The following is a 27,868-nucleotide window of genomic DNA, read 5'->3' as shown; positions in this document are numbered from 1 at the left end:
TCCCAGCAAACTTTGGGCGAGAGACCCAGTACACCCTGGACTGGTCACCAGCCAATCGAAGGGCGCATACAAACAAACAAACACTCACACTTGCAATGGCCTGTATAATTTGGGCCCTATTTTCGTGCCCAGCACAAGTCTAGCGCAAAGCGCAGTCTAACTGGGCACATGGATGAAGTTATTTTCTTTTGGTATTTTCCTTGACTTTGCACAGTTAGAACTGGGCGTGACATTGTGCGCCGTTGCGGGATTGAACATAGTCGAGTCCCGGCAAATCGTAGCGGCATCCCTCATTTGCATTAAAATCAGGGCGGTCGTAGCCCACGCTGTGCTTGACATTGTGGGAACGCAAATAGGCTAGCTGGGGTCTGCGCATGAGATTGGCGCGAGACAAGTGCGGTTATACAAGTAGATGCAAGCTCTTCCCTTGCGAATGATGTAGTGGGCCGCGCATGTGACGTGGGCAATTGCACTGGTAGCAACTTTTTCAGTTGGTCACAACACACAGGAAGCAGCGTAATAAATATCGACGGTGCAACCGGTGCGATGCACCAGCGCCCAGACGGTTTTCGGGACTCATGAAGAAGGGAAGAAAAAAATTGCTGTCCAGAATTCCCACACACCCCTAATTTTGTAAATAGGATAGCTCGGAGCAGGTCAGTCATGCTGAGTGGCTAGTATGGGAGGAGGAAATTATCATTTGTGCAATCACCTGTCAGTCACAATGAGTCTCGAACCTCTCAATGACGAGAAGGGGAGCGCACAAAGAAAAAAAAGAACAACAATTTGAGATGAGGATTTGGGTTTTTTCCTGCATTCAAAATTGCGAGGTGGCCGTCTCCAGCCAGAGCGATTGATATTGCTCAACACAGCATGATTGATGTTCCTCTGCGGCAGCAACGTACAGCAACTGCAGTTGCAGCGTACGCCACTATGGAGGCGCTATATCGGGCCTGGCCAATCCGCGTCTCCAATTGCATGTCGCTCTTTGCCCCAATTCATACGGCTCTGGAAGCCCTTTTCGCTCTGAACTTGCAGCGTGACGTTGTCAACCCTATTCAGTGTGTCTGTGGGGACGGGCAGCACCACAGAATGGAGCGTTGCTGGGCGGCACAGCGCGTACTTGGACGTCTGCCAGAGGGCAAATCCCTCGGATTGAAACATATTCTACTTTACGACGGCGCCATCGTAATGTCAGAAAGCGTTTCCAATAGGAGAGGGGCTGCCAAGCGATTTACTGCTATTTTGACTGACTTATTACAAGAAACGGCATGATTACAATGGGGGAAGCCTTGATAAATATAGTGCATTTAATTTAATAATTTAATTTACACTGAAAGATACATTTTGTCTCCTCTTGATTTTCCTTTTTAAAATGAGCAAAGACTGGGCTGTCTTTTGTATCAATGAAAGATACATTTTGTAGATCAGTGGGAAAACCCTCACTTTTTACTTCCTGGTCGGCCGCTACGTCAGCACTTCTAAATATGGGCACGCTGTTGCGCGTCTGATAAAAGGCTTGTTCGAACACAGCGATTTAATAGATTACATTCGGCAAGCGAGGTACTAGCTACGTGCATCTCACACATGCACTTTGACGCAAATGAGATGGAGGGAAAAACCTTGAGTAGTGTTGCCAACCAGGTTTTTGTTGAATGTAATGGCAACCCCACTAAAAAACAAAACAAATCAGCAACACCGGCACAAATGCACAGCAAAGATAGCATATCTGAGCTCATAAGATGGTCTATTTTACGTGCGCCCATATGTATAATGTGGCTCTTTGCACTAACACTTCAACAATTGTGGCTCTAGTTTTAATAAATGAATGTTTGATGTGATAATAGTCATTCCTATTGGAACTCTTAAAAGATGTTCCCTGTAAAAGAAGGTGAGCCAGTTGAATTTACAGAATACATGCACGTCATGGCGCATGATCAGGATGGTAGCACTTCTCTCTCTGTCTGAGCCAGGAAAAACCCTGGGATTAACGTTAAAACTAAGATTGAGACTGAGACGGCCAGACTAAATGTGTCTCCTTAAATGAAGATAAAGATCCAAAAGGTCCTGGAAGGTGCTAAAAGGAGACACATTGAGTCCGGCTGGATTTTAATTTTTTTACATTTTTTTTTTTTTTAGGTGATAGTTTGCCGAAGTTGTTTGTCGGAAACGCTAACGGAAACCCATTTAAAATCATAGGTGGACCTGCTTATAGGCGATTACAATTTTTTCTGGCCGGACAAAAAGGCGGATAGACGGACGGCAGGAGGGTCCCCCGGCTGTAGGCGGTAGGCAATAAACGGACCGTAAATTTTTTGTAAAATGTCCACCTCTGGCAGAATGTGCCCCTTAGCGCTGAACAAATGCTTCCCTCCCAGATCCACCCATTTTTGTACAACTTATCCTCATGGCCTCAAGGCTGAGCCGGAGCTTATGCTAACTGGCTTTGGGTAAGAGGCAGGGCACCCCTTGGACTGGTCGTCAGTCAATTGCAGGGCACATATAAACAAACAACCATTCAAACATACACCTGCTTTGGCGAGCCTTTGACTCTTCCACTGGAAAATGATTTTAAACTTAGACTATAAGATGCTAATATTTGCTCCAATATGAAGTGATCTAATTTAGCCTTCAGAAAACTATTCAAGGTGCAATGATGCATAGTTAATCGTGAGGTAAACTAAGCTGAGGCAAAACACTGTGCAGGCCAGGAATGGCCAACTGGCAACCTTCGATTTTTTATTTCTATTTTAAAAAATGTTAAAAAAACAAAACAAATCAAAAAACGCTGATAAATATGAAATATATGTTCTTTAAAAAAATGGGGGTAGATGGGAGAAAATTCTTGGAAAGAAAAACAAATACAACATTTAAAAAAAAGGGGGAAAAAAATTATGAACATGCGAATCTGTGGGTGCCACACTGCGGATATATAAATGTTGATTATAGTTTTAAGTTGTTACATCACAATTCACCACTAGATGGCGGATATGTCTTAGTTGCACTTACACTGGGTCTATGCTGCCCCATACTACAACGTGAGTAGGCCTAAAATGCTCTTTGTATATTTATAATGACGTTCAGGACAAACATTGTACCTCATTTGTTGTGACTGGTTGTTGCTATGCAGTTGCTATGGTCCTTTTATGCTTTGTACTTTATTATGTCATACAGGCCCTATGTCTTACAGTTTATAAGATTGAGGTACTGAGTGACACCTTGTCAGTACGTCAAACCGTCTTCGATTGATGATGCAAGCTTTGTCCCAGTCAGAATTCCTCCAGTCCTGCTCTCTGTTGTTCTTTGTATTTTCATTGAACAAGACTTTTACTTTTTTTACTTTTCAACTTCAGTGCCACGTCTGCTATTGAATCCAAATCCCACACCTCACGTGACATCAATAGTATTAACAATTTGAGTGAATTGATTTTTGTGAGAGAAAAAAAGTACAACATGAGTTCTTGCGCTTATTTTTGGGTTCTTCTTCAGCAGTTTTGTGACGTTCTTGAATGTTAATTTTGAGCAAGAGAGCCCTTTGCACTGGAAAAAAAAAATCAGCATGTGGTTATTTTGTGATTTCCGTCAAAACCTTTGTTTTGGGGTTATAATAGTGGATCTTTTATCCATGCATCAATAAATTTATTATCAAAAATGTAATAGATTAGGAGCACGTATTTTGCATGTATGCACATATTTGATCTGTATTTAAAATTGCATTTTTATTATACATCTGCTTAGGAAGTGTGTGGTCCTATTTGGACCCCCAACTAGCACTGATGACAAATTGTGGCCCCCTCCATCATTTAAGTTGCCCAACCCTGGTGCAGGCTAGACTGCCAAAGTCTATGAAAGTTCCGCCTTATCACATCCATCTATCCTTCCCATTTTTACACTTACAGTATATACTGCTGATCCTCTGCAGGGTCACAGGGACTGACCACCAATCAATCAATCACAGCAGTGAAGCATACAGTCGACAGATACCCATTCGCACCCCCTTGGCTCTATATCCTCCTTCCATCAAATTACACACACTCACACGCACGCACACGCGCTCACACATAAAATCACATCACCTTGTGGATGAAACCCTTATAAATAAAAAAACACAAACATGCATGTCATGGTGCTGTACGTCATTGTCCGTACATCTGATATGTTATCATCGTTCAAAAACAAAACAATGTGACAATGCTCGTAACTCAACTCACGCGTATGTCAAATCATCTTTCCCGGTGTATTGAATGAAAACTCCCATTAATCCATTCCAGCCTCCCCCAGAAAACAACAAAAATGTTGTCGTGTTTTTTTAATAAGTAAAATAGCACTCTATAATATTCTATAAAAGCTTATAGTAATGGCAATTAACTATAGGGTCATTTAAAACAATTACCGTATTGGCCCGAATATAAGACTGATTATAAGACGACCCCCTCTTTTTCAAGTTTGAAAAAAGTTTTTTTGAACACCAAATTAATTTTTATACAGAAAATAAGTACAGTACATCTGAAACAAATGATTATAACAATATATTTGAGAAAAAGGGCATGTTATTTTGCCTCATTCAAATCTTAATATCTGAACATTTAAATATGTAAACTAAAGTGCAATCACATTCGTAAATGAATGGCTTCTGGTTTTTGAAATGTAAATAAACCACTCTATTGTGATCAAACAACAAAATTGCAATAACTGCATTAACCATCAAAGTGAAGTCTAACTGTAACTGTAGTCTTGAAACAAATCTGAATAAGGAAAAACATTGCAATAAAATAATGCAAACTGGTTTAACTTGAGAGTAGCTGAGATCTATCATGACAGAACGTTACTCCTCACAAACAATTATCTGCCTCGCTGTGCTCAGTGTCGCTGTCCATAATCAATCATCCATCCTCTGGCTCCTCCCATAGCACGTCATCCTCACGTGACAGGGGTTGCTTTGGCCTGCGGAGTCAAGTTCAGCATTCGCTTCAATGATATCTGGCGCCATCAAGCGTCGTGAATGGGTATAATCTCTAGACCTCGAATGTAAGACGACCCCCACTTTTTCAGTCTTATTTCAATGCAAAAAACACTGTCTTATATTCGGGCCAATACGGTAATCATTGTCACTTTTGCATGAATTGTGCTGCTGTCCGCCTTGGCCATCTGGTGACAGTCTAAGACCGACTATTATACAGTACTTCACATGAACATATGTATAGCATATACTCAGTTCCTCTCAGCTTCTCACAGAGGATAAAGAATATATAACTGTGAGTATGGTTATACTAAATGTCGAAATGTATTGCAGCACCATTTGTGTTTAAATATCATTGTATACAAGTGTTTCCTATTTTGTGTTAACATTAGCATTAAACTAGTTGACTGAAAGGCTATACTATGTTGTTGCTATTGTGATTTTTGGCGTGTGGTTCAAATACACAACATCTAATTCTCCGAGTTTGATGTGTAGTTTGACAGTAAATTTTCCACTGGGAGCTGCATTAACACAGATCGAAGCCTTTAAAAAAATCATTATAATCAGTGGTGGGTATTACGGAGGTGGGCACGGACTGGTCAGTCTGACGCTGATGGACGCCTGTTTTACTGACGGACGGGAAGCCAGGCCGCTGACGGATGACGAATGACGGACCAGCAAAATTGAGTAAAATGCCCACCTCTGATAACAATAAGTTTTCAATATGAAATTAACTATGAACTACGCAAATTTCAGTGTAAAATAAAATGGATATCCTCATGAGTCCTCAGAGTCTGCTTAAACAATTTAAAACATGAAATGTACATGACCAACAAACGATTGATTTGCATTTCTGAAATCGCTGTATGCTTAACGCACAACAGGGGTGTTTCACTTTATATCATCATTATTGACATATTTTCACAATATTTTATTATCACTCTGTAATATCTGCCACCCGGTTTCTGTGTTTATGTCTCCTAAGTATGTAGTTTCCTGTTTGTTAAGAAATTGTACAATAAATCCAGGCTAGGCCTGGATTGATTTTAATTGTGTCTTCAAGAAATGAGACACTTGACAAATCGGGAAGCCTTCAAAGAGCAAAAATATAAAGGCCTGCTTCTTCATAAAAGCAACTAGAGTGTTTTTTGCTGGCTGAGCGCTAACATCACTGACCAACATTACCATTCTCAGAGTTGAGCGCGCTCAGTAGCTGGGATGCACACGAGAAAAAAAAGAAAAAGAGGATGAGGGTGAGCAGAACAGCAAGGGGACTCTCTAACCCTAACATTCTTTCTTCTCTCTTGTCCAAAGAAAATAAATCAGACATTTTCACAGAATTTCTCAAGTGTTTTGCAGCTAAAAAGCTACACTGGTTGCATTAAAAAATAAAATAAAAAAGCAATGGTGATTATTGTGCTGTGATATTTTCTCCACAAGTCTCTGCTCTAACTACATCTGCAGTAACACTTTGCAACTCACTGGGGAGCTGAGGCACACGTTGCCAAACATCAATAATTCATCTTCACAAAACAAGGAACGTTGAGATGAATTGGAAATGCAAGAGCATTCTCAGTCGACCGGAAAAGGCATGTTTTAAATCACATAAATGTGTATAAGCAACCAAACAAAAAACTGCAAAATGAGCATTTGCAGGACTCTTGCATCTTTACAGAAGACTAACCTGCTTCTTTGGAGAGTTGCGTAAAGGCCTCCACTCCTTTCTCTCCATAGCTGCCCTCTGAGGCGATGGTGGAGACGTAACTCCAGCCCATCGCTCGGATTATGTCCACCATGGCCTGGGCCTGGAAGGAGTCTGGAGGAACCACCCGTGAGAAGAAGTCGTAGCGCCTGTCATCACTCAACTCTGGAGCTGTTGATGCATAGCTGATCTGTGGGATCTTGAAGAGGAGAAGAGGATAACGTTGACTCAAGCAAGGGTCATTTCAGGTTTCAGTTTGACATGCTGATAAATGTGGATTTAGGCATTGAACTGCACTGCTTTGAGTTTTTCCTGGTTGCCTGGCAACTGCACCCGGGTGGTAAAAGTGGGTGGAGCTGTATTAGGCAACATTCTCAAGATAACAATGGTGGTGTCATTTCTTACCGCCATGCTGTATTATTTATTGTGATGTAAGGGGTTGAACAAAAGTAGATTTTTTTGTAGTCAACGCTAATATACCGTATTTTACGGACCATAAGCCGCAACTTTTTTTTTTCTAGGTTTTGAACCATGCGGCTTATATAAAGGTGCGGCTATTCTGTGGATTTTTCTTGCACCGCTCGGGCCGCTCTAACCGGAATTACAATAAAATACAACAAAATTGCCATCAAAATATCGTAATGAGCGGAGTCAATCTAATCAATGACGTGAATTATATTTTTTTGAGCTGTCAACTCGCGCCTCCAAACACAACCTAGCTTGCTCATTGTAAAACTCTTAACACAATTCACATTTCACAACTGCAGGGTTGCCATTCGCTCCAGTAATTAATATATCATTTTAAAAATTACAAGGTGAGGGAATGCTTTGCAATTATGTATTGCAGCAAACAGTCGTGTTACGTGCATTGTTGCAAGACTTTTCTTTGATCTGACTGTGTGAGACCATGAAAGTGTCAGTGATTTGTGAATGGATGAGCAGTCATGGAGTGGGGCCAGAGAAAGGAGGAAGAGGATTGTAAGCATCTGCAGTATAAAGGCTTGTGGTAGAAAGAAAAGCTAGTTGGATGTTTTGTTTTGTTTATTGACGACATAAAACTTTCATTTTCATAAGTTATTGATCAACCACTGCATGACTTTGTATTGTCATCCAAGCAGGTGCTACATTACAGTATATTGTCCGTCGCTTTACTGTTACAGGAAGGCGTTTGGTGAGTTTATAGACTACGTTTACATGCAGTCAATATTCAGGTTAGGGTCAAGATTCCAATTTTTGAAAAATTCGGAATAAACCGTTTACATGTGCGTGAGTGGACATTTACTCCCCCATTTGAATAACCGATTCAAGTGGCGACGCAGAGACATCATTTCCACTTGTTACTTTCTACTGTCAGTAAACCATGTTATAATCACATTAGAATCATGTCACTCACCACAGGAAGAAAGCAGTTGGTTTCTTCCTCCCATCATAAGTGTGCTTTTGAGCTGCGTCTCAGAGCTTCGCCATGATTGTTTACCTATGCTTGTATATTTCCGGCGAGTTGTGCACCAGACACACTGACTTAAATACACGTGTATGTGTGTCTATATACACACTGTGTCATTTTCGCATAGAGACAGCAAATAACGTGAAAACGCCGCAGAGAAATCAATGTATTCAAGTTCGCTACGGCAAGGATGATGCGCATACATAAGTACTTCCTGTAGTACTACAAAGACCAAGACTCCTTGCGGATATAGCAAGAGTATGCGCAGAACACAAACTAATGCCTTGTTCAAAGGAGGTAACCCGATTTCGTTTACATGACACAATATTCGGGTTGGATAAGGGGTAAACCACCTGTCTTGTTCTGTTTTTTAAAAGTTTTTGTGTGTGTTTACATGACCTTTAAAAAATGGGTGTTAAAAAGGTTATTGGCTGCATGTAAACATAGTCATGGACACCTGACGTTTGTGTATTTAATGAAGAAGTTAACCCAAACATATTTTTTCCAGAATACACTGTATATTCTATGCAGGCCCACTAGTTGAAACACGGCATTCAGATTAATATTGCTTTGGTGGAATATGAGAAATCCACACATTTTTAGCCATTTTAGGGGGTGGCCACTTTGTCACTTCTGTTGACTGAAAATGACATCACAGATGCTCATGGCTCAGATAACGACCAATCATGGCACAGCTTCAGAAACCAGGTGAGCTGTGATTGGTCATTGCCTGAGCCCTGAGCAACTGTGATGTCATGGTCAGTCGACAGAAGTGACAAAATGGCTCATATTCCACAAATGCAACATTAGTTAGAATGCCTCCTTTCAAGGGGTGGTCGACTGGTTAGCACGTCCACCTCACAGTTCAGAGGTTGTGGGTTCGATCCCGGCTCCGGCCTTCCTGTGTGGAGTTTGCATGTTCTCCCCGTGCCTGCGTGGGTTTTCTTCGGGTACTTCGGTTTCCTCCCACATTCCAAAAATATGCATGGTAAGTTGATTGGACTCTTTAAATTGCCCCTAGGTGTGATTGTGACTGTGGTTGTTTGTTTGTCTCTGTGTGCCCTGCAATTGGCTGGTAACCAATCCAGGGTGTCCCCCGCCTACTGCCCGAAGACTGCTGGGATAGGCTCCAGCACGCCCGCGACTCTTGTGGGGATAAGCGGTACAGATAATGGATGGATGGATGCCTCGTTTCAACTAGTGGGTCTGCATAGAACATATTCTAGAAAAAAAATGCGTTTGTTGTTTTTTTATATTTAGTTTGACAGTAATCTTCAAGTGAGAGTTGCAATAAACAACTTTGAGCCACTTTCTTTTTAAATTTTTGGGTTGACATTGCCTTAAAAACAACCACACAGCTTAGCCTTTTAGTCTGCTAGCTAATGCTAGATGCTACATCGGAAAACATGACATCTTTTAATGTCATTACTGTATGTTTTCTCTATAATATTATAGAATGCTGTTTTTCGTCATCAAAATACACATGACAAGCATTTTTGTAGTTTTTTTTTTTTCAAATGAAAATCAAATGTTCCAACTTCAAATGAAGTTCAGTGAGAAATAAACATCATTTTAGGAGCACTGGTATTTTTCGCTTGCCACCATTGCAGACGGCAAAGTTATTGGGTGTGATCTGCCGAAGTATTCCCTGGCCAAGGGTTGCAATACTTCACTGTGACATCTCATCGCTGAATGTAAAAAGAAGGTCCCCTTGGCGATCAATGAACTATAATAAATAAATACGAGTTTAAATGACTAACAGGCAGAAGGCAGTTGATCATCATGTTCGACAACTTAAGCATAAGCCTTACACATGTACAGTATATCATTTGAACATCAATTAATCGCATGTTTGGCTGCTCCCAGTGGCACAGCCAGTGGACGAGTTGACAAACTGGCCTGCCAATCAAATGATCGATTCATATTTTGCTCCATCAATCATATGAGGGTGTCCAGAATATTACTGATGTAAGTGAGGACTCTGTTACTGAGGCACATGTGGATGTTGTCAAATGTTTCTCAGGAACTAAAGCTGCACAGTTTCATAAGCAGTCATTGAAAGCAAGGCCGTATGTCTCAGAAGATTGGTCTTCAACATTACATTGAGGATCACATTGAAAAGTCAAAGGACTAATGTAATGGCTATGCTGATGTCCTGAGCTGTATTTCACAGCATTTTTATTTATTGAAAGGCACTCTTTCTAACTTGTGCACAAAAGGCTTCATGTGTGTCTTACAGCGGCAAAGCAAAGTCAATGGAATGATATAACTTTCAATAAGAATAAACAGAACACGTTCTTCCATGGACAGAAGCCCATTATAAGACCTAGCAGCAGGAAATACACACTTTTTGCTTCTTGGTTCAGCAGGGTTTCAGTTCAGGCATTAAAAATGCCTGTAAAGTGAAAATGAATACAGTATGTCTTTGAAATGTGACAGAGAAGAGATTTGTTAACAACCCTATAAAATGTGAATGATTAAAACAATACCCAAGTTTATAAAATAAGGCTCAAAAATCGTTAGGAATCAAGATTTGCATTTGCATGTCTGCTGAATGCACTGAAACCACGCCTGGCTCAACAGTTAACAGTCAAATCACTCTACTACAACCTCAAAAATGCACGCTACTTCGTCTAGCATCGTTTGGATGCCTACCAATTCTGACATGCTTAAGACATGAAAATAGGTCCGCTTAAAGCCTCAGTGGCTGTAATATATCCCGAGCCCAGTGCCTGTCTGTGCCAACGACAGGTGCTAGCCATCAGGTAGCTCGCGAGCAGGGTTGCCAACCGTCTCTTAAAAAATGGAATCGAATGAGTTGTAAAGGGACGCACTTTGTCCCGTAATATCAATATATTATAAAAACAAGTCTATGGAATTAATGAACAACAGTTCCTTTATGTGACAACTTATGTCTTGCTCAGCGTTTTACTCTGCAGTTGCCAAAGACAAACCACTCCTCACTGCAGCAAAGATCTCAGAGGAAATATAAATGGAAAAAATAGGCTGTCTCCACCTGATGTGGCACTGAGCTATTCATAGGTTACAGGATGAATTTTCTTAAGTTAAGCAGGAAAGAGTTCCGTTTAAGAGATGTTTATTTTGATCAGTTAATTTTGTTAGTTTATATTAAAGTACATTTCTGGATAATAACTTTTTAATGTGTTCATATCATTAAAAAATATGCATCTTATTCAACTCAGGTTTGAATGGTTAAACATTGTTTCACCCACAAAAAAAAAAAAAAAAAAAACACGCCAGGAAGGTTAAAGGCAGTCAAATCGTCCGTTCCTGCCAATGAGGTGTCCCTTATTTATTTTTCAGGAAGTAGGCAACATTATTCACAAGCTATATTGCAATGCCCAGCGGATGAGCAGTGGGCTCCTCGTCCCCTCTTCACTTGAGAAACAACAACCCCAAGCTGTTTTGTAAATTGTCGCACCCAGAGAAGATGCATTTTGGGGATGCAGCCATAACTTGCTAGCTAACTGCACACTGCAGTGTTAGAAATGGACCTAGTAACTAAGTATATCACAATTGTGCCGGATAACCACTGATTAGAACGACGGCACTCAAGTTCTTATACAGTCTGGGAAGGAAGAATCATGCCAAAAACTAAAATGCATCACTCAGCGCCATTTTAGCCACCCCCCCCAAAAATCAGCAAAACTGAAATGGTGAAATACAGTTTAACACAATATCACTATCATACAGCAATTAAACGACAGCTAATCTATTAAATTTATAATTATTCTAAATTACATTATTTATTATTATATATTATATTATTTAAGTAAAATACAGGTCGCCCAAGCTCAGGGGTTTGACTGTACTCAGAGGAGTTAAGACGCATTCTTAACAAGGACTTCAGTGTTCACTTTCGAGGCCAAGAAGGGACATTTCCCCTCACCTGCTTTGATGAGCGTTTTGTGAAAGGATGTGTTAACAGTAGCTGTCCTCCTTAACAACAGCTTTTTAATCACACTCATTTATCACGCTCAACCAACTGCTGATACTGTCAACTCAGCAGTTTGAATGTAATTCGACCAAATGATCTCATTGTGCAAATGGCTACCTAAATCAATCAAACTGTCAGAAATATGCAACACAATACCTTTTCCCCAAAACATTCTGAAAGTATAGTTTTGTTCCTTTATTTCTATTTAACACCTGTATATGCTGGCCTATAGTGGATTTCAGCTATATTTCCAAATGTCTTCAAATTTAACCAGTAAAATTTTACAATCAAAGCTGAATTGCTCATTTTCCGCCCCACACTGAATCACTGGATCAAAACACAGCCAAGTATAGGTGGAAGGACTGAAGTCAGTTTTCCCCCACAGAGACGACAGCTGGCCACATTTCTGATTAGAATCAATCAGGAGTTCACGTTTGATTAGGATCAAGAAAACCCTCAATCAACTTGTCCAAGACTTGTGCAGTCAAGAAGATTTTCTGACTATACTGGAACAATGCAGCATGTACAATCCCAACATAATTTCTCCGTTCTGTTAAACCACAAAATTTCAAAAAACTGAAATGCTAATGAGGATTACATTTTTTACAACAGCAGATGCTATGCAATCTGTGTTATGTAGGACCCCTGTTTTGAATCATTGAAAATAATTGTTCAACAGGTGAGGGAATGATGAGTTCTACAAAGCAGAAGAAAAAGGTTGTCCAGTTAAGACATGAAGTAATACAATTTATTTATTTTATTATTATTTTTTTTTTTTTTTTTTACGTGAGGGTGGGTGGTGCTGGGGCTTGGGAGCATCAATCTTAAGGAACATATCTATTCTTCAAAACTGCAGACAGAATGTTTTCATATTTCCAGAAGTCGGTATTGAATTCTCCTGGATATTTTGTCACATGCTGGGACTTGCTGACAATTTTTCAATCAAGGCTGTCAGGAAAAGACTTTCATCCATCTCTCTTATGTCTACTTGCAGTGATAGCTAAATATGGCGGTGGACGCAGAAACCGTGATTTATGAGAGAGGGCCGTAGCACTCCTGGGATCAAAATGCCCACCTCCCTGAAGACGTGTCGATGCACAAACATCCATTTCTCTCCAGCCACGTGTAGTAACTCATCATGCACTCTAATCAAAGCATTGTATGAAAGCCATCCATTTGAGTTAGAGTGATCAAAAGCAGCCGGACACTGGAGAAACACAGGAATGAGGACACAGCAACTGGCTAATGGGATCACTTCAACTTGCAGAGTGTGAGTTATAGCTTTGACCCACAACGCAAAGCGGGTCAAGCGCACGAAACTGACAAATTGAGAAGCAGACGATCTCAAGCCGAAGATTACTCAATGCCTTTCAAGCGACGCACCCCCCTGAAAGGTCACATGCATATGTGCTTTTTTTTTTGCAGGGTGGACTGATTCAAAGAGGGAGCACTGTAGCAGCAAGGGTGATTTGCATTTAAAAGGACTCACCTTTCCTAAATGAGAAACATTTATTTGATGCATTTGGTTGTAATGCTATGGAGGATTCAGGTTTGTTGACTCGAACATGGCCCAGGCTTAAGATGCGTGAATATTTGTCTCTCTGGAATCACTTGAGACATCTTGCTTTGTTCTGGGAATGTACCCCATTGATATAATTCTCCTCCCTCGTTTCTTATCCCCTAGAAATCGAAACCTCCACTCAGCACGAACATTCATGTTATCAGTGCCTTCTTTCAAATTACCGCTTTGACCTCAGGCTAATAAAATTGGCAAGCCTTGATTGTGGAAGGACTGATATGTGAGAATTAAAACTCTTCAGGTAGACTCAAAAGAGATGTGATTACAATCAAACACCTTTGTGCGTGTCTGGCAGCTGATGTGCAACAGGTACGACCACTAATCCTTTTGTGCCAAACGGGATTGAAATCAAATTTCTTGGATATATTTTTCTCATTATTATCATTATCTCTTGGGATTAGTAGCTCGAAAGCTATCAACAAAGCACTTGTAAAAATGAATTAAAGGTGATTTGAATGGATTGTACAGGGAGCATAAAATACTGCCAAGAATCAACACCAGTTTAGCGTGTACTGTATATAGTCAGGTCCATAAATATTGGGACATGGAAACAATTGTCTTTTTTTTTGTTTTGCTTTAAACAAAACCTAAATGGATTAGAAAGTAAATGGACAAGATGCACTTTAACTGCAGACCTTCAGCTTTAATTTGGGGGTATTTACATTTCAGGTGACCAGTGTGGGATTGACAAAGCAATTCAATACAATGCCTGCCACTTTTTAAGGAACAAGAAATAATGGAACAAATTATTCATGAATCAAACTGGCACTTTTGAACACGTGGTTGCAAATCCTTGACAGTAATCTCCAGCCTGAAGACTGGGACGCATCAACAACATCACCACACGGTGGATTTCATCACTGGTGATGCTCTGCCAGGCCTCTACTGCAACTGTCTTCACTCTCTGCTTGTTCTTGAGGCATTTTCCCCTCCGTTTTGTTTTAAACAAGTGAAATGCAGGCTCAATCAGATACATGTCAGGTGATTGACTTGGCCATTCCCTAACCTTCCACTTTTTTGCACTCAACAAGTCTTTGGTTGCTTTTGCAGAATGCTTCAGGTCATTGTCCATCTGCACTGTGAAGCGCCGTCCAATCAGTTCTGAATCACTTGACGGAACATGAGCAGATAGTCAGATTGCCCAAAACACTTCAGAATTCATCATGCTGCTTCTGTCAGCAGTCAAATCCTCAATAAGTACATATTGGCAGCCATAGATGGTCACCTGGCCATCAAACAGCTGAGCATCCAATTTCGGTAGAACTTTAAAAGTGGGACGCAAAGTCTGCATTTAATGTCTTGTTGGGTTCATTGCAAATCCATTGTGGTGGTGTTTAAAAAGATGAGAATTGTCTCGATGGACCTGACTTTAATACCAGACGTTCTGCGTGCACAGTCAGAATCTGAAATGTCACTGTCGCAAGCTTTTTGAAAACAATAACACAGGTAGTATGTTTATAAGATGTTAAATCACACATCAGGTAATAATTTGTTGTACTGTTCAGATTACCTTTACCCCCTTCCCTTTGGGCGATTACGATTCTACATTATAACCCTATACTCATTGATTTCACTGGTGAGAAACGTTTAAGCCTTAGGGGAGGTCTTATATGCTTTGAGACTCCATGTTGTTTTTCATTAATGGAATGGGAAGGGTTGCAACAACAAACCTAACCGTTTTCAAATGCTGACAAAATAGACAGGGTGTTCCCATGTCAAAATACACAATTCACATTGCAAACTGCACTATAATGTTACTGCCAGGCCTTGATCATGCACAAGTAGCTTGCCTGATGGTCATGAAAATAGCCCATTTAAAATGTAAAACAGTCATACAGAGCACCAGACATGAAACGGAGGGACAAATTGTGCCTACGATAGAGATAGAACTTGTGCATAGAATGCTCATTTGGGGCCACAAAATACTCATTTGTGAGTTTCATATCATCCATGTGAGAGTGGGAGAGTGTAACTCTCCCGCCCCGTTGTGACACTATCTATAGAAAGTGTTCATCCCCAGTGACTGGCACCAAGGTGAAAGAGTGACCGTGGCAAACTGCAAACAGCCCACACACACGGCCACTTCACTTTCCATGACCAAATCACAGGCAAAGGAGTGGACACCAAAACAGAAGGATTAACAATCCCCCCCTTTGAGTAGCACAATTACCCACAGCTGATGTCTGGCACCTGTCATCCAGTGTATAGATCAAAGTTTGGATTGCTGAGGGTAATCGCCTGCCGTGCTCTTCAATGTATCTGCCCTGACACGATCGATGGGAGAAAAACACAAAGGTCTCTTATAGGGGACACTGTTTTATTGATTTACCAGCGCAACGTGCTGCAGCTGCCCGGAATAAAAAGTTGTTGGTAAAGCCTAAAGTGGGAAAGAAAGGGTGAGGCGGGAGAAGTATTTCGTAATATGCTTAGTGACATTAAATGACAATTTCAACCTGAGCGTTTGCAGAGATGACGAAGCGAGGTTGTGTAAAGGTTACGCATTTCAATGAGCATGAATGCTGAGTGAAGTTAATTAGTATGCCTTGGCCTTTCTGTTGCATTTCAGCATACGGCCGCCCGCAAACACCACAGGCTGCTTGCTCTAAAGGAAGGTGAGACACAATTAATGCTTGCGCTTTAACGTCCCTACTGTGCTAATATGGTGATGATGAGTGTACGCGGCCCACATCTACACTTGGAGATGCATCTGGCTGCTCCTCCTTTTCGCTCGGATGCCTCATAAAGAAAAAAAAACAACAACATTGTGATTTGAAGAGAAACAGGGAACATATGGGACAACATGAGTTGTCGTTGGAGGTGGTGGTGGGTGGAGGGGGAACGGCAACCATCAACCCTCGCCGTCTGAGAACTGGAAAAGTGTGCAGATATGACAAGACAGGCTTTCTCCATAGAAAAGAGAGCGCTATGACAATGCTGACGCAAAAAACAAAGAGCATCTTTCAAACAGCGTTCTTGCCAACACCAAGGGCCTCTTTGGATTCTGGGTCTTGCCTATCGGAGTTTACCTTTACTGTGCTATATGCGCAAAGATGCCTCAAAGCAGGCTTAATCCCGCCTTTAGCATCATTTATTCCTGACCAACCTTTATAAAAGGAAGGGAGATATTGATGATCACCCATAAGCTTTTACAGAAGCAATATTTAGATCACATTTAGCCTCTTACAGTAAGTGAGTCTCACTGTAACAGCGCTTTCTCCAGCATTTTCGGAAAATATATTTTTTTTTCCTGCTGGAGACGTATGTCAATAATACTCGCCGTGACATCTTTTAAGTGAAATTGAGTCAAATTCACGCTATAACCATGTTAAAAAGGAAGCGCCTTTACATCTTGTCGTGACCCAATGATGATTTGGTTAAGGAACGGCGGTTAAAGGTTAGGCGATTGGACTTTCTGACGAGGACCTATGTCATGAATTCAACACAGGGAAGCAGACTCTCATTCAGCATGGATGCACTTTACACCAGAAACATTGAAAAACACAGTTCCAACAGAACTGTCGGGGGCGGAACCGAGACGTTTCCCATGAGCGCCTCGAGCTGGAGCGGCTCCACGATGCAGCCAGCGGTGCAGGGCTCTTTCTGCCTTTATTTGCTGCATGATTAGCCACCGAGTGTATCGTGTCACCAGTCAGCTTCTCTTCTCGGATTCTTTTCGCAGTTGGGCAAAATGACAGCATGGGGTTCCGAGAGAACCCCATGCTGCCTGCGCACAGATTGTCCTCATGACACTCACACAATGACACAGACACTCTGTAAGTAGGATGCTTATGATGTTGCCAAGGAGCCATCTTGTGAAAGCATTTTATAAGCATTCACATCCTGCCCATCATGGAATGTATTGCATCTTTGTGGAGGAAGATTTATTTGTGGCGGTGTTGTAAAGAAGTACAAGTCAATATAGTGTACTGTAAAAATGACAGTGTTTGATCATAAATATACCGTTAAGGACGGTAAGCAACATGTTAGATCTTCACTGCTGAATCAAAACTGTCGATGAGGGAGTTTGGATTCAGTCGCAGTTATTTGTCAGATGGTCAGAGGTAATGGCTGTGTCCATACATCCAACCTCCGGCTGAGCTTTTGTAATCGCTTTGCACCAGAGCACGGCACTGCCAACACATTGGAGGAGCCGGCTGAGGGAGGGTGTGAGAAGCTGACAGCTTTCCCTCCTCCATTGCCATCACTCTCGCCCCCGCCTTTCTTGCCCATCTGTGTCCCTCGCACAAATTTACCTTTTGCTACATTTCAGGACTGGACCCTCACACAACCTAGGACCTTCAAATTCTCTCCTGACTTCCTCGCTGCTTTTCTCAGGGGCCATTTTCCACAACTGCAACTGAAGACAAAATTGGGGTTTGGTTGTTGGCGTACACGAAACAATATCAAAACGTGTTATGATGGTTGTAATTGCTTAAAGTCAAGTCAAAAATGTACTTTATGTTCTATGCGGACCTTACTAGCCTAAATATGGTATTCTGATAAATATTGCATTTGTATAGTATGAATTAAGCCGCAAAATCCAACTGTTTTTATCCATCTCAGGGGGCGGCCATTTTTACCATTTGCTGTCAACTGAAAATGACATCACAGTTGGTCATTACCTGAGCCCTGAGCAACTGTGATGTCATTGATGTCTGATTCTGATAATGTGGTTGCACAAGTGTGCCCGCCCTCTTATAAATGAGGATATGGCTGTGTCAAATACATAATCAAACTTACATTAAATGAGAGACAGCACACACTTGCCACCATCTAAACTGCCTCCAATTAACCCACTATAAATTTAGACTGTTCCCAAAGGCTTTCCCACACATTTTTGTAGTCACATCTTACAGTACAAACCACCGACCACAGAGAGCTTCCACAGCATCAAAGGGATCTCATGGGGAATAAGGGGACCAAATCATTAAAGGTTGAAGTCAACCCAAACATATTTTTTTCCAGAATATGCTCTCTGCAGGCCCACTAGTTGAAACACGGCATTCTTATTGCGTTTGTGGAATATGAGAAATCCACCCATTTTTAGCTAGCTCAGGAAGCGGCCATTTTGTCACTTCTGTCGACTGAAGATGACATCACAACTCCTCACGGCTCAGATAACAACCAATCATGTCTCAGCTTCAGAAAACAGGTGAGCCGTGATTGGTCGTCACCTGAGCCCTGAGCAACTTTGATGTCACCTTCAGTCAACAGAAGTGACCAAATGGCCGCCCCCTGAGATGGCTAAAAGTGGATGCATTTTGCTGCTTAACCTATATTCCACAAACGCTATATTAATCAGAATGCCGTGTCAACTAGTGGGCCTGCATAGAACATATTCTGGGAAAAAATATGTTTTTTTTTTTTTTTCACTTTAAATATATTATGGAACACAATGAAGACAGTCATTATCAAGTGGAGAAAATATTTCGCAACAGTGACATTACCAAGAGCTGGGCATCACTACAACATTGATGAAAAGATGGGGGGGGGAAAACTGCCAATAGGTTGATGGCAACATTCAAGGAGCTGCAGAAATGTCTGGCAAGTACTGGCCGTTTAGTACAAGTGACAATAATTTCCCATCTTCTTCAATGTCTGGGCTATAGGGTAGGGTAGCAATGCCCTTACCTTACAGAGAAAAATAAGCTGGTTCTTTTTATTCATACGAGTATTAAACATATATACACACATAACATTAACCAGCTGCTGTGATTGTTTAGTGTAGTTTAGTGTGAACAACTGCATGTGCTTCATTCACTTACCGTGCACACGGCCCAATTTGTGCAAAAAAAGTGCATACACATTAATAAGTAATTCTTTGAGCACGAGGAAATTTATGATCGGGTTTTTGAATAAATAAGGCAGCAACACCTTTTTGGTCTGTCCCACTACCTTGCACGGCAGCCGCCACTGTGGATTTATTCAGGTTTGTTACTGTTTGTGATACCGGTCGGGGTGCCTCGACAAATTGTCGTGTTCCCGTTACATGTCACTCGTCATTTGCAAAGGCTATACACTGCAACCATCTTGTCAATACGACCTCCTCCAATACAATTAGCTGTCTAACTTACTATTCAAAGCCGCTGCGGACACGCTTCAAACGCTTAGTCACGTACTTACCCATGTAGTGTATGGACCTACTTTTCCAGGCGTAGTTATTCGCCCTGTGACTTCCTCAGTGCACCGTGACGTGCGCGGAGTGATATAATTGCAAGTCTTATCAGTGATTCAACTCGTCTGTGAATGAATGCCATTTACGCAATAAAAAGAAGCTGAGTTCCGAGACTTCTCCAAGTTATTAAGTTGTGAAAGACACAACAACCCAGCTGTGTGTACTTACTTCCATTGCGAGCCATGGGGTTGGTTTTGTCGTATTGTATAATTTATTTGTCCAACAGACGACAAGTCTGCAAGCAACAAGTTACCTATTTTCCACACTCCCCTCCTTCACACTTCCCTGCCTTCAAAATAAAAGCATGCCAGCAAACCACTAAACAGCAGGTTTGCTATGGCGTATTTCCGGAAGTAGGGAAGTGCATGATGTGCCATTGTCATACTTGAGTGCTGCGCGCAGCTTGATTTTCCTCCTGGACACAATTTGTTTTGAAAGAAGCCTCAAAAGAAGCCTTTCACCGAGTTGGCTGAGATGAAATTTGTCCGCCTTGCAAGCACGTCACACGCATGAGGGCCGATTAGTGAGCCGGACTAAAATCCACTTCCGGCCATGCCTAGTCCAGCCATTTTTTAAAATGTGTCAAAAATGGGCATCCGGCCGAAGGGTCCGACCGGTCCGGCCCAGGGACGGACTGCCCAGCTCTGCATCCTCGCCGCCATGATCTATGTTGCGTGCTTGTCGTAAATCCCCGGCAACGACCAGAGATGATGTGTACGAGCGAACAATGAATAATAGTGGATTAAAAATAATATTCAAACCTCAATAAAAATAAAATGGTATAAAAATTTTGAGCATGAATTATTGTGTTAATTATACCGATTAAATCGATCAATAACTTATACAAATTGTGTTGTGGCGATGTGCGTCCAGCATCGATCGTAAACTAATCCAGCACAAGCGATGTAGCTGGATCGTAAGGCAGACATCGATATATTGATTATATATATGCATCGTTACAACCCTACTACTAGTGCAACTGAACTTTATTATTCCTTATACATTATTATTATATTAATTATTATTCATATGTATTTATTCCTAGTTAATCAGAGGCACTTTATATGGTTGCCCGGCTGTTGACGCCATTTAACATGAGTTTGAATGTGAGTTGTTACTCTGAACACAGCCACATTCGCCATTATAAGGGGCATTATGTTTGTGTTTCGTTTCATTTTTACTTTCCTCGCAGAAACATTAATTGTGTTCTTCAAATGAGTTGTGAAGGTTATAGTTTTCAAATGATTTATCATGGTCTCATTTTGTTTTACATCAGCAAAATTACCAAAAACTTCATTTCTACGGTACACATCATCTGATTTTCAAAATTCTTGTTGCATTGTACTTAGCTTGAAATTGCCAGTCCAACCATACTCAGCCTTTTGACAGAAGGCCATTTTTGGTAAATCTTGTCACATTGATAATACAACTGCCACACTGAAAAACTGAGAGGGCCTGAGTCTCCATTACTGTATATCTGTATGTCTGCCTTATACTGTGTGAACACCAGAATGAGCAGCACAATGTGCATTGAAGGAGAAAGTGTGATAAAAACTCATTCTTCTTCATTCTATTTAATTGTCATTACTGCATGTTTTGTATATGTATAATATTATAAAGTGTGACTTTTTTCCTTGTCATAGAAGCAAACATGTCTTTGTTTTGGGGGGCTTGAACAGATTAATGGCACTTCCCTTGATTTCAGTGAGGAAAGATGATTTGAGGTAAGTATTTAGCGTTATGGGTGTGGTCAAGGAGCAAATTAAACTCTTATCTCAGCACCACTCTATTGTATAATGGTTAATGAGTGTTTGATCTTAGCTGGAGCCAGAAGAGTCTAATTTTCCTCTCTCCTACCCTCTCACGCCATCAGTCTACATGCAGACACACTCAAACAGATAATCAGCATGCATTTCCTGCCCAGCGTGGTCTTCAGGCTGTCAGTTTCCCCCCAAGTCGACACAATCTGCTCTCAGTGCTTTGCTCTCATAGCAGCCAACTTCTCTTGTCTACTGTCATTGGTGTTTTTCCCCTCGTAATGTATCATCTTTTCAATCTGTCATGTGCATCTAATCGGGTTGATTGCATGTGTATGTGTGCGTGTGTGTATGCGTGTCTGGTGGAGGTGGTGGGCTGGGCTGAATGCAAAGTCTCATACAGTGTCTGGAATATGGTGTACAGGACGCTGTCAAACAATTTCCCATCCAGTAGCCATTACTCTACTCCATTATGGGTATGGGTATTTACACAAGCAGCAGACGTGAATCAGCACTGGCATGTATTTAGAGTCTATCCCAGCAGCTGCCGCAAGAATGCAAATCCTCTGTGGCTGGATGTAGTCACATACTGTTTTTGAAAGAAATAATTGAATTTCATTCAAAGAGTAACCAGCACACGGAAAGATGTGACGACCATGCCAAATTCAGTTGATATTTACCAACTGCGGGGAGTGGAGATGTCGTCGTTTTCACTGTGGTAAATTCCAGTCCTGGCAAACACCCTGCTGTGATGGGAATCACCAAAGAGGCAGTGATGAGTGCCTTGGCTTGTATTTGTCGGAGGGCTTTATCACAGAAGCTGGGTCACATTCACAAAAGATGCTGTGACAAAAGCTCACAGGGCGATGGCAGCACTGACATAAATAGCCCTTTAAAGCTTAAAACAGCAGTGTTGTTTTCAACGCATCAATGTGGGATTTCATTTTGAAGGCAATGCTTTAAGACACCTTAGCTCTGTTTCCCAACATTCATCCAGCCAAGGTACCTATTGTACATGAGGAAAATCTCCCCCAAACAAAAATGTTAGAATTAATGAGCTCGTCTCAATGTACTCACAAGTTGACTGAGTGTAAAATGTGGCCCTGTTTAATTGAACACAAAGATGATTTTCGATACTCTGTTATACGAAAGGCAGTAGGTGATACGCAGATTTATTGTACCTTTGTACAAGATATCTAAATAAAAATCTAACTCTATATAATCTAATGGAAGAGCATTGAATTGTTCTGACAGTCACTATTGCTATCGCTGGCAATGATGCCGTCAAAGTACAAGAAAATGTTTCGTTAAAAACTTCCGTAGACATTGTGCTGCTCCTTCTGGTGTGCGCATCTTGGCCACCTGAGGCAAGTATAATACAGAGTAGACATAGAAACACAAATAATCACTGACATAGTAAGGTATAGCAATATTAGTCATTTTTGCAAAGGATAAGGAAGGATAAAGAACGATGTGTGCCAATCCTGTGAGTACTGTCTGTCTTCATGTGTTGCTTCACTGTTTTTGATCAAATCATCTTTGTTAAATGAACAGACTGGTCCAAATTCATTTTCCAGCATTTGATTAGTCAGTGTGTATAAGGAATAAAATTGAAAACATCAATGGCATCAATGGCAGCTGTACACTAGACTGTTCATATCGGGCTTGTTTGCCAGTCTATTGTGCTATAAAAATGCCAGATGTGTCGTCAAGCGTTCCCATAATTTAGATATCAATCCTAACGTCAGGTTTCATGTTCTTCCTTGGAGTAAGTGGGAGAAAAAGCGACATTAACGGTCCAAAATGTACAATATGGCTGCGTACAGGTTATGTCATAGAGAGGTAGATAAAAACAGTGGAGCTAAAGTTTAGGAGAAAAAAAATATTAGCTGTTGGAAATTCTGATTGGCTGGTAACTTTAGAGAGTCACCCGCCACATTGGCTGATGTTCAAAAAAGTTCATTTAGAGCCCTGATTGCAACACTGTGCTATCCGGTAGCAGGCGATTTGCATTGTTTGGTAGCATTAAGCTAAACTGACTTTTATGAAGACAAATCTCTGGAGGTGTTTTGAACGCACGTCTCTTTGTTTTGTTTTGTTTGACAGTAAACGTTAATTGGGAGTGGCCAAAAACAGCTGCACCCTCTATACTGAAGAATTATTCACTACCTGCAAAACAGTTGCCTATTGTCAAGTGCTGCTGTTGTGTTGCATTCACTGCCAGGATACAGCACTTGTATTTCAAATTTTTGCAAATCCTCGGCCAAACAGTTTGCAAGTTAAAAAACTGGGTGGGCCACTCGTATCTCAAGGCACCACTGTAGTTGATTGAATAGGATCAATTACAGTTACAATGAATTTCTGAGGTGAATAATGGGTCGCATGCAACTTGATAGTGTACAAGACCGACTGCTCGAGGAGCACTCTTGTGTTGATGAGTGAGTACTCAGCAGTTCCAATGTCAACAATTTGCCTGCCGTTGCGGCTGTTGTGGGCCAATCACAGCTTGGCCTCTGTGAGTTGTTTTCAAGCCTCAATCCTAGCAAGATTTGGATTCAAATTACAGAGGTTTGCGGCTTGCAGCTACTTGTTTTTCCGAACCAGGAATCACAAAACAATCACGCTTTAAAGTTGCCTACACTCATGACGGAAAGTTAGGCTTGCATAATCTTTTATCGAACGCGACTTTCCACTGTCTCCATCTTTCTGCCCACTTGTCTTTTTCCCATGCGGTTCCCTTGCATTTCGTCTCTCTCGCTCATTCCGAGCCTTTCCCTTTGGGCCGTTCCACTGCTCGATGCCGTTCTGAGCTCCTGCAAGGTTGCCCTGCCAGTGTATATTTTAGGCCGACCCGCATGTTTCTCCATGAAGCGAGGTATGACTCACAAATCAAGATATTTGACCAGGAGAGCCACGGAGTAGAGTAGAGCCGAAGCGTGGGAGGAAAGTGTGGATAGCTCACAAAGGGAGCATGGCTGACCTCCATCTTTCCATCTGGTAAACAGACTGCTATTTCAACTCTATTGGTACTTCAAAGAAAGAATTGTTTTTCCCAACACCAAACAGCTCGCAGAGCTTCACTGGAGGACAGTTTGTGCCGAGGAAAGACTGGCGGCGTGAGAGTGCAACGTCGTTCCTACAAATGGGACTGTGGCTTGAAGTTTCAGGTGGGCATGATAGCCGAGCTTTTATTTTGTCACTCTCGAGGGTGATTACTTAGCAAAGAGGCAATTTTACCTGGTGCTTTCGAAAGCGTCTTTTATCACACGCACAAAGCAAGTCCCCGCGGAGAACAAGGCAGCTCTGCAAAAGCGCCTTGAACATTCCGAATGAGCTGTGCGCTCACACCAGGTATGACAGGAGCTCAACCCATGCTAGGAAGAAAGCATAGCCCACAGCTTTATGACTAAGTGTTACCAAATGTTTTCCTTTAGATGCACAAGATCTCACATTACAAATGGCTGCATTGATTTTTCCTTGCTGCAAAGTGCACTAGGACTTCTCTCCAGCGTTTTTAGTAGTCTGCAAGATGACTTTATTTTTGTTCTCGGTGAAATATAACATGTCAAAGAGCTATATGGAATTCTCTATGCTGGGGCATAGAGGAAAATTTGGGGAATAAAAATGTGTGTGACGTCACTTCAGTTGTTTGTGCGCCGATGTGTGTGTGAGCCATATCTTTAGCTATCATTTTTGCCACACATTGGACTGTCTGCTCGTAATCTGACGATGATACATTGTTCACCAAAGAGCGAGCATGGATGCATGTTTTTCCCCTCCACCTACACCTGGAGCATAGAGGGTCTGACACATTCATTATCAGACGTGCACCTGCAACACTCTGACCTGCATCCCAATGATTCCCTCTCTTCAATTTCCCATCTCTCTCTCTATGCAGGTCTCACACTCGACAGAGCCTCGTGGCCGGGCCCATTTCTCCTCTAATGGTGCAGAGAATGCAGGCGCGCCTCCTCAATCCGATTTTACCTCTCAGACTGCTCCTGACAACCAATTGCCACATACAGTGGTGCCTCCAGATTCCAGTGACCCGTCTTACGAATTTTTCAAGATAATCAGTTTTTGCTTTGACTTGCAAGCGCAAACTCGAGATACAAGCGCTGGATGGTGGCAGTGAAGTCAACTCAACTCACTTCACAGAAAGCAGCAGTTTGGAATATAGTGAACAATACAAAAAAAGTCATTCCCAGTTGTGGTTTACTGTCAAACTAAACATAAAACAATTAGATAAACCATGTTTGTTTAAAGGGTAGGTCAACTCAAACATTTTCTTTGCAATAATATGTTGTTTGCGCCCCCACTAGTCTAAACACAGCATTCTGAATAATATTGCGTTTGTGGAATACTAATTAAGCATCAAAATTCACCCGTTTTTATCCATCTCAGGGGGCGGCTATTTTGACTAAAAATGACATCACCGTTCCTCAGGGCTCGGGTAACAATCAATAATGACTCAGCTGCAAAAGTCACATCAAACTCTGATGTTGAAATGGATTCCAATGGTCCCTCGATTATCGCGGGGGTAACGTTCCAAAAATAACTCGCGATAGCTGAAATCCGCGAAGTAGGAAACGTTTTTTTCTTGCAATTATCATTCTGTTTTTAACTGCATCATTAACATTTCTCTCTTGTTTAAACATGCTCAAAGTTCAAACCGTAGTAAGAAAAAGAAGCATGCTTTATTATTATTGTTGTGCTAATTATTAATATTGTTATTATTTTATAAAGTAACAAATGTCAAAACCTTTTTTAAACTTCCTGCTATGTAGTTTGTCAAATTGACCTGTTTAGAAAATCTAGGAAGAAAAAAGGGATTAAACTTTGTCTGCCGGACATTTTTTAAATTTCCGTTTCTTAATATTAAAAACATTGCATTGTGTGATTTTTTTTTTTTTATGATTAAACCATTAGAGCAGGTCACTGACTCAATCTACATTGTTCATAAATGATCTCAACAGCAAGTTAAGGGTCCAAACATTTGTTTATAAAAAAAAAAGTAAACATTTTCATACAAACAATGATGACAAATTTTTGAACTAACAAATTCATTTTAATGAACAACATATGAAGTTGCAAACATAAGAAATTAGCCATTTTGACTCGCGCGTATCTCACGCTTCCTCTGACTGTCCTCCTTCATCCTGACATGGCTCCGCTGTAGCATTTTATTCTACTCTCCTTTCCCGAGAGAAAAACACAGTTATAGGTAGCTGTTGCCTATTTATTCCCTCTTGGGCGAGAAGAAACTGACATGCCACCTTCGATTACATTTCAAAACTGTTAGAACACACATGAAAAGGTCTTGCGCAGTTCCCATGGTTGCAGTACTTTAGCCAACCAGGACACATAATACAATACGGGGTTTGTACGCTTTAAAAAACAGCATGCTGAATTGTACTGTAAAAAAAGACAGGCAGTCAATTAGGACAGAATACGGGTTTGTACACTGCAAAAAAAAAAAACCCCAAAAAAACAGCATACAAAATAGCCCTGTAAAAAAATTACGATGTAGCGAGTGCACGAAAAGTGAACCGCGATATAGCGAGGGACCACTGTAATGGTATTTCCATTCTTCTCAATGAAGAACAATGATTTGAGATTCAAGTGTTTTGCGTTTCGGGCGTGGTAATCTCGTAATAGAAAGCACCACTGTAATTAGAGACTGATGACGACAGGTACTATTTCAAATATCCCATTTCTTCTGCTGCTTGATGCCATGCCCTTCAGTTGAAGGCCTAGATAGACCAAAACGACGTCGGCCAACAGTGACGGACGCTTACCCCCTGTGGCACCCGGCTGGCTGTCGGCACGTCACGCTGGAAAAATTACACCGCAACGACAGACAGCAACGCTAACCATTAAAGTACCTTCTCCGCATGCATACCATCCATACCATCGGCGGCGGTAGTCACCATTTCTCATGGTTAGAAAAATCCAACCGGAAAGCTGTTGGCCGGGCGCGGATTATAAAAACGTAAACAATGCATTCAGCTATAGTCTTTGCTCACGATGAAATACGATGCGAAGCAAACCATCACGTTATTGACACGGTATCGTGAAATACTTACATTGTCAACCCTCGCTCTTGTACTTGTAAGAAGACTAAGGTGGCAAAGGCATGCTCACTGTTTATCTGCATTTGTCACATCCCATTGGTGCTCCCAGCGCTGATTTGCTAGCTAACAGCCAATCAGAGTGGCCAAATGTCACGACTGGCGACGCCGATTCAACATGTGTAAACGCCCCCCAGACGCTTACTGACGAGTTACGAC

At 41.4% G+C, this 27,868-nt stretch overlaps 1 protein-coding gene across 1 annotated transcript in view; it reads right to left on the bottom strand.

The window, feature by feature from the left end:
• grm7 (glutamate metabotropic receptor 7) overlaps window positions 1–27,868 on the bottom strand; it is a 147,595-nt gene that overhangs the window by 80,708 nt on the left and 39,019 nt on the right. Inside the window, exon 2 of the mRNA XM_086031042.1 lies at window positions 6,645–6,861. Coding sequence (XP_085887168.1) covers window positions 6,645–6,861 — 217 coding nt within the window. The remainder of the gene's footprint in view (window positions 1–6,644; window positions 6,862–27,868) is intronic.

Source organism: Filicampus tigris, chromosome 1, assembly GCF_054856515.1.
Source record: "Filicampus tigris isolate MCC_2025a chromosome 1, RoL_Ftig_1.0, whole genome shotgun sequence".
Taxonomy (NCBI): Eukaryota; Metazoa; Chordata; class Actinopteri; order Syngnathiformes; family Syngnathidae; genus Filicampus; species Filicampus tigris.
The sequence above is the reverse complement of the archived record's forward strand: the minus strand, read 5'-3'. Positions and strand labels throughout refer to the sequence as shown.